The 8,794-nt window shown below is 34.5% G+C and overlaps 1 protein-coding gene across 1 annotated transcript; it reads right to left on the bottom strand.

The window, feature by feature from the left end:
- Positions 1-2,139: 2,139 nt before the first annotated feature.
- Positions 2,140-8,586, bottom strand: LOC307150178 (uncharacterized protein). The gene is made up of 10 exons (XM_079857046.1): positions 8,463-8,586; positions 6,012-6,311; positions 5,851-5,889; positions 5,648-5,686; positions 4,372-4,425; positions 4,224-4,256; positions 3,957-4,046; positions 2,545-3,871; positions 2,409-2,458; positions 2,140-2,292 (listed from the first exon to the last, which is right to left on the bottom strand). Exons 1-8 carry the CDS (start codon positions 8,515-8,517, stop codon positions 3,774-3,776), a joined length of 708 nt encoding a protein of 235 aa, XP_079713172.1. The 5' UTR covers positions 8,518-8,586; the 3' UTR covers positions 2,140-2,292; positions 2,409-2,458; positions 2,545-3,773.
- Between the last annotated feature and the right edge of the window lie 208 nt (positions 8,587-8,794).

The following is an 8,794-nucleotide window of genomic DNA, read 5'->3' as shown; positions in this document are numbered from 1 at the left end:
CAAGACTCACACAATAGTTGAATTAGGAAGTAACACATTAGACCACAGGAAACCAAATAATGCAGTCAGTTCTATGAAGATGAATGTAGATCATGACACCACATGTTCAGCTGTATTCACTGTAACAGAGGGCAGTTCTGACAACAGGCATAATTTACGTGTGGGATATGATGTCTTTTTGGGGGAAAGCTCCACAGATTCTGCCTTGGCTTGCTGACCAATATATGAATTGAATACAGTAGCCAACATATTCTATCATTATTTCTGTACACACACACATATATAGAAAAGGTTTTTTCTCTCTCTCTCTCTCTTTAGAGGTGCAACAAGTGAAGAAATGAAATGGTTCGTCTATGTTTTGAGGAGCATAAAAGAGATTTTCCACCTGGCAGGAGGTGTAGATTCTGTGGCTGTTTTCACCTGTAGAGGTCGCCACTGAATCAGCAAAGAGATTCAACAATGTCCATTTAGTTTGGAAATATCACTTTAATTTAGGGCTGGACGATTTTGGAAAATAATCTAATTGCGATTTTTTTTTATTTTTATTTTTTTACCAATATTGTGATTGCGATTTAATATGCGATTATTTTTTAAGATCTTTATCTTTTCTATTATTCAACAAAAACAAGCAATAAATCTTTAGGCACCTCATGAGCCGATCAATTATTTTTTTCTTTTTTATTGATCTTATTAATAAAACTTAAAATATTTAATTACATAATCATAAGTAGGCCTACTTATAATAATTACACATTAAAAACTAAATTAATACAATTACATGTTTAATGTTACAATTATAATTTTAACAAATAGCCTATAGCTTCAGAACAAATAACAAAGAGGGGAAAAAATATTACAAGCAATAAACAAAGAGTGCTTTCAGTATTTAAGAGTATATAGGCTGTCTGAACGTTTTCATTTCTTTTGAAATTATAAGATGTGGTTTGTCCTGTCTGTTTTATAACTAAATGTGTCATTAATTTCGCTTCATAAAAGCATTTTGAGATGCAAGTATTTAACGTATTTAACGCATTTAACGTAGACGGAGTCGCTCACAGTCGCATGCTCAAACGCTCTTCGCAAAACGCACGTGAGTATTTGAAATTGAAAGCAGCTTCTGTCGGTGATCTTCATATTTTTAATATATAAGCCAACTGCATTCCAAGACATATGATGCCTTTGTAGAACATTTGTATGTAAAATACCGGCGGGCGAGACCGCGCACTACAAAAGTAACATCACGCTGCTTCACGCAGACCGCGCGTATCTCATTTCTTGTGCAATGAAGCCCGCGAATGTCCTTGTAATTCGCTTCAACTTTTCCGAACTTTATTAAAGATTATTTCTCGTAAGGTTCGAGTGGTGTCGTGTGTGTGTGAGAGAGACAGACAGAGGAATTAGAAGCAGAATACGGTTGTTTATAAAGCACACGCGTCATCACGTATCTGTGTTTAAAACTAAGCTCAGACATAAATCTGAAATTATCTTAATCGATACAGAATCGTTGGAGAGAATCTATAACTCAATATCACATAAATTAAACATAAACTGTTTATTTCCTGTAGCCAGCAGCTATATGCGTCGCGTGCCAAGTTGATGCTTCAACTGCAGTGCAGACTGGTTTACTCTCGCGTGTCACGTGACCAGACTATAATCGCAGCTTTGCGGTTAACAAATCGCATTTCCTTATATCGCGATATTATCCCAAATGCAATTAATCGTTCAGCCCTACTTTAATTAGCAGGCTACTGTTGGTATTAATATTGCAGCGTATAAATATCAGAAACGCTCTACATGAATGTTGGAGGAGGAGGGGTTGGAGGAGCTATTATACTCCACATGTTTCTGTGACTGTCTAAAGGACACGATGAATATGACAAGTGCCATTCACTGATGACATCTAGCTCCCCCTCTCTGGACGTAATATGGGTGGAGCTTGCCCTAGTTAGGTTTAGGGGTAGGGGTAGGGTTAGGGTTAGGCTGTGGCTGGACCTCCATTGTCTCTGCAGTGAATCCCAAGCACTTCTCACAAGGCAGTATTGGGCTAGAGAGCCTTGCCAGAGAAAGTCTTCTGCATGGTCACAGAGGTCACAATGCATTTCATGCCAAACACTAAATGAGGAAAATAAAAACCTATTTGTCAGCAAGTAAAGATGGTTTATTTATAATGAATGTACATAATGAAACACGACTTGAGGCTCATCAGTGCATCTTCACCAAACTGTAGACTTGATCTCCTGCGTTTGAGTGAACTGGTTTGTCAGGGATCGTGCAGTACAGGTGGTAAACATTCTTAAGGAAGACAACAGGAAGATTGATAAGACAGACAAGATAAATGTTTGTAATCTGTTCATGATGGACTTCTCATTTGGTTGTGTGGGTTTGTGGTGTGACTATTCACATATTACCTCATTTTCCTCTGTATTGCCCTCTTTCTGTTGAGTATTGACCAAAACTTCTGTAAAGTAGAAGCGTCATTTTAACTTTTTTTAACTGCAAATGTGGACATTTAATCAGCATTAAATAATAGCAGAGATCACTTACTGTAAGACTGAACCTCCATAAAGAGCTGAAGAGCAATGAAGACGAACAACTCCATTACAGCGAGTGTGAGAAAAGAGACAAGTCTCACACAATAGTTGAATTAGGAAGTAACACATTAAACCACAGGAAACCATTTAATTGCTTGTGCATTCAGAACTATGAAGATGAACGTACATCATGAGACCACACGTTCAGCAGATCTGGGTCACCGGTAACTCACAGACTATAGGCACATAATGTCTGTCACACTCTGCCTGTTTTACTTTAGTTTTCATGGACTTTTAGTTTGTTTCTCTTATTAACTTGTTTCCCTTTTTCCTTTATTCCCGCCAGTCCTTAGTTGCTGGATATTCATTTAATTATCACACCTGTCAGTTTGAGTTCATCACCCTGTGTGTTTAAGTCCTTCAGTTTCCTCAGTTCATTATCTTTGTATTGTTTGTGCATTGCACGCTGTTTGTGTTATCATATTGGATTGCCTGAGTTTTGCTTTAGTTAATAAAAAAGCTGTTATTTTGATTTACTTTTTCTTCTTCTTAATTCTCCATCTTCAGACTAATACGTTACTCAAAGTCAAGCAGTTCAGTTGCTCATTGAATAGACAGTTGTTTAATAGAAAATAACACTGCAAAAATCTTGTCATTATGACTAAGCAACGGTTGCCATAATTCTGCAGTAAAAAAAATGCAGTAAAAATGTTAACACATTTATAGAACAACCTGTAAATTGTATAATTTAAAACTAACTAAAAAAAACAAAAAAACTTTTTTACAGTAAATCCGACAGCTCTTTTCTGCTGAATTATCAAGGTCACTCTGATACTAAAATCTGTTTTGTACTTTGAACATGACAACTACCATAGCAGTAAAGAGAAAGTCACATGAGTTAAAGTTCATCACAAGTAGCTTTTCCACAAGCTGATGTAAAAACTAATATATAGAAGGTGAACGCAGTGTCATGCACACATGACACTAAATTAATGCAATAAACATTAAACAACATAAGGTTAAACATAAAACCCTGATGTACTGAACTAATAACAAAAAACTAAGAAGAAACATAATTATTCAAATTGAAAAACATCAAATGTGAAGCGTCACACACTCCAAAAATCAAAATGTGGGGAAAAAACCTCCAAGCTGCCTTGGCCTTCTGATAGCTACATACTGAACTCATTCTTTCTATAATTGTTGTCTTTAAATTAGCAAGAAGGGAAGAAATGAAACGGTTCATCCATGTTTTGTGGAGCACACAGAGGAAGTTAACAGAGATGTTGTTTCAACATGGCAGGAGCTGTAGATCACCTCTGTGAGAACGTCATCAGAACCTGCACACATACCTGTACACTTTATTATTATCATATGTTTCCATCATGGAGCTCAGTTTATGAATAACTTGTACATTGTACTTACTGTCAAATTGGCAGAGACAGATGAACCCCATGAGTCCAGACAGAAATAAACCAATACCAGTGAAAACCAGCACTACTAAAAGCCATGAGACTGTCAAAAGACAAAAATAAGGCTTTAATCCATATATCTTTATCAGATTTATTATGTGCAGATTTTTTATTAAATTCATCTTAAATTTACATGAAATGTCAAATGTCAATGTTTGTTTTAGTTTTTACAGATATTTAGATTATCAGTTTTGTATTGTGTTGTGAGTGAATGAACAACCTTCAGAGTCAATTTGATCAGTATGAGGAACAGCTGCAACAGAACAGATCTCAGATTAAATCATACATCTCACCGTCTGGAAAATTTGTATACATTTAAAACAGATTTAATATTCTCATTATTATCAAGAAAGCAAAAATCCACTTACATGTTTCTGAGTCTCTGGTGGTTTCAGGCAGAGCAGAAGCTGGTATGAAAACAGCTGATAGAATCAACAGTGTGTCAGAGTGAGATGAGATATGAGAGATATGAAAATATTAGCCTAAAATCATTTGCCAGAGACAGTGATCAAGTTTAGCTGTAATTTTACTGTATAACATTATTTGACTGCTAAATCCTGCGACTGACTAATCATAGTCACATAGGAAAGCTGTGCAATAAACACAATCATTTTTGAAGCAATTTAAAGTGAAGTGAGAAAAATGCCTGTGCTTGTCAAGTGTTTTATTTTCAAAATCAAATTAAATCAAATTTTGGCTGTCAAAGTTTCACCAGTAGAGATCGCTGTTGAAGATGCAAAGAGAATTCCTCGATGTCAAAGGAAGCATTTAGTTTGGAAATAAAACTATTTGGTTGTGGCATTAATACAATATAACATACAATATTACAATATAAATATATTTTAAAAACTGAAAAGTAAGCTGGGAAGAATACTGTATTTATATTGTATCCATTCAATATATTTGTAAGTGTACTTAATGCAGTCAGTATACTAATATCAATGTAGTAGTAAACTTGTACGTTTATTATTTCAATACTGCTTGGGACAAAATTGGTCCACTTAGTAGAAGTATATGTTTAAGTGTAGGCTACTATACAGTAAGTGTAACAGTAGTAAACTTTAATTGCACAACTACGTTTCTCATTTACAAGTGAACTTAGTAGTACAACTGAAGTAAGCCCCGCCCCTCACTTCCGGTTCTGTGGCCGCGGTTCTGAAACTGGTTCTGAAACTGGTTCTGGTTCTGAAACTGCGGGGCTGCAGCTGGATGCTATTGGGAGATTCAGTCAGTGGTGGGGAAAGAGTAAAGTAGATTTTAAGTAAATTCCTATGTAAACTAAGTGAACTAGCCTACACCTATACTCAGAATTAGGAATATATCCGTTTTCTTTATACATAAATATTTTCAAGCAATCTAAGTTTATAAGATTGTATGTAAAACTATGTGAAAAAAAGTATTTAGGCTACTCTATCAAAAGATTAAACACAACTACAAGTCAAGTTTACTTACTTAATTATACTTTTAAGTATATCTTGATCAAAAGATTGAGTACAAGTATAGGCCAAATATACTTGGACCTTTTTGTGTGTAATAAACTAAGAAAGAATAATTTTCACATTGAGGCAATTTAAAGTGAAATGATCAAAATGTCTCTGTGTGCTTGTCAAGGATGTTTTATTTTAAAAATTAAACTTCACTCACAAGTTGTTTTGGCTTTCAAAGTTTCACCAGTAGAGGTCACTGTTGAAGATGTAAAGAGAATTTAAATTATGCATTTAGTTTGGATATAAAACTTTAATTACAGTAGTACTGGTATTAATATTATAGTATGACATACAATATAACATAATATCAGAAATATATGAGAATCCTCTACAGGAATATTGAGACATAAGGTTACTTACTTGTTTTTGTGGCAGTTGTCAAAGTTTGAACAGTAGAGGCTATCACACATTGGATAAATAAAAGTAGATGTAAAGTAATTCATTTGTTTTTTAAGAAAAGTGATTAAGTTTACTGTTATAAATAAATCAGTTATTTCAACATATGCATTAAAAAAACTTACTCCGGATTGTTATTGTCACTGGATTGGAATCAAGAGATGCTACAAGAACTTCTAACAGCTTCGCAGTGTATAAGCAGGTTATTCTCACAGATGAACTCTGACCTTCTGACCAAATACTGATCTGAGATCCAGTGAGTGAGAGCTGACATGATGAGCTCTGTTCTGAGTAACTTTCTCTTCCATTTATGTTAAAGACACACATCTCTATCTTCAGATCTTCAGTATTCTCACAGTTCAGCTGAACTGTGTCTGTTTCCTTAATAACTGAAGCAGATGCTGTTAACTTGGCCGCTCGAAGAGCTAATGAAGAAGAAAGAAAAAGACAGAGTAATGACCCAAAAAGCAATGGGACATCTTGATTGCTTGGTTTCTGTTTTTAAAAATAGCTGGCAGAGAAACCTCATTGGTCCAAACAGTCTCATTGCTATTTTCAGGATTCACCAATTTTTGACTAATGAATTTCCATGATCTTCCCAGTCATTCATGATTGTTAGATTATTGTATTATTACAGAAATATTTGGAGAGATTTATAAATGACTTTCACATTTCACTTTGCAAGTAAATTTCACTCACAAGCTCTAGCTTATACGATTATCCAGTTGATTATTATTTTTTATTTGTTTATAGACATATTCGATACTTACATTTGTAGGCTACTCATCTGCATGACAGGCCATGGCAGATGTTCACAAGTCTTTCATCTGGAGTCCGAGTCAAGCCTGAAGTCATGTCACTGGAGTCTGAGTCAAGTCTGGAGTAGCCTAGTTTTTCACAAGTCCGAGTCAAGTATAGCTTGCAATCCAAAGGAACTATGCAGCTACACCACAGTATAATGTGACTAACCTTTGTGGATGCGATGTCTCCTCAAATTTGAAGTTGTCGTTCTGGTGTCTTTAATTGTTTTCCCACATTCGTTGCATCTAGCCAATTTGACATGTAGGGGAGCGCGGGGCACAAGTTACCTAACGCGGGGTTAGTTGTAACACGCTTGTTTTAAATACTTCCGCACATGCTTGGATGACGAAACTTTGTTTATTTACTAGTTGCCATATCAACACTATATAGAAAAAAAAAATCCGCCAAATTTTTTTTTTTTTTTTGGAAGATATCCATAGACATTTATTAAACCATAGCAAAAGTAAATTTCTTACTTAAGTTAATTTTTCATCTCTATTTTTTTGTGTTTATTTAAAATAAGACAAATCTGATATTATTTTAATCTCCAAGATGTTATTTAACAGTTGAGATAGTTCTTTAATGCTTCGCTAACGAGCAGAAGACACTAGCAGGGTTTAAATCCCAGTTGTGCAGGCGGGGGCATATTGTAACACTGCGTTACAATGTGCCCCTATTAGAAATATGCTATTATATTCTATACTTTTATTAATTTTATTGAGAAAACGTGAGAAAAAGGTGAATAAAGACTGAGAGTCAATGTTCAGAAATTACTAATTATTTCTTTGTTTTGAACTATGTTGTATAGCTGTGTTTTCATGTGTTCGTAGTCAAAACTCAAAAATGAGTTTATATTTAATTAAAAATTGCCATTATTTTATATGAAAAAGTTTTTTTATTGTATTTTATTTAGAAAATATTTTAGTTTGTTTTGTATTTTTTTTATTTATTAGATCAGATAACATTTTAAGCTGTCATATGTTATGTTACAATGTGCCCCACACATGTTACAATGTACCCCACCTATGGGACATGTTGTCACATTTCACTTCCATTCTTTCGGGGTATATCAAGAAAAAAGTATATACTGTATTAATAAAACAAAAACACATAATTGTAGTAGACATGTGGGAAATTAATGTGGGAAAAAAATAAATACTCTGAACCATAAGTAGATTTACACAAACTGAGAAAGTCAAAAAGCGTTAGGTTGTGCCCCGCTCTCCCCTAAATAAACCCAAAAGTTTACGCGCAATTTACGGACATAGCCGCCAACGTAATCCAATTCTATGACAAAGGGTCCGAACTACCGCGACACGAAATATATGTGACGCAGATATTATAAAACCATTCAAATAAAACACAAAATTCATTAGTAGGATATTACGAATTAAAGACTTGGGTCATTTTTAAAATATTCACAAATCTTTTTGTTGAGTCCGAGTCAAGTCTGAAGTCTTTTAAAATGCGACTCGAGTCAATATCAATAATTTGACTCAGTAATTTGGCAGGGAGTCGAAATTCGGCACAACACCTGTGTACTGGCCCAATTGAATAAATAAGCTTTCCATTGATGAATGTTTTGTTAGGATAGGATAATATTTGGCCGAGATACAACTATTTGAAAATCTGGAATCTGAGGGTGCAAACAAATCTAAATAGGCTATTGAGAAAATCGCCTTTAAAGTTGTCCTTTTTGTTCGCGATTTTTCTGCCAGCATCCACTATAAATATGGACTTATTTTAAAAGACATTAAACAGCATAAATCACTTACTGAAAGTCTGAACCTCCATAAGAAGCTGAAAAGCAATGAAGATGAACAACTCCATTACAGCGAGTGTGAGAAAAGAGACGAGACTTCAAGTAACACATCAGACCAAAGGAAACCATTTAATGCACTGAGCGGTAGATGAAATAGATAAAAAATACTAAACTTATAGCCATGTGCAATGAAACATGTATCAGTGTGCATAAGAATTTCTCATATTTGATCATGTCCAATGAATACTGACTTATAGAGTTAGAGTTATCTAAAGTTATCTCTGACTAATCCTCTGTTATCCATCTGACTAAATCCTCTTGTTAGTGTTCTGCATATTAATTATA

The sequence above is a fragment of the Squalius cephalus genome, assembly GCF_949319135.1.
Source record: "Squalius cephalus genome assembly, chromosome: 22".
Lineage (NCBI taxonomy): Eukaryota > Metazoa > Chordata > Actinopteri > Cypriniformes > Leuciscidae > Squalius > Squalius cephalus.
This window is presented reverse-complemented; position numbering and strand designations above follow the sequence as displayed.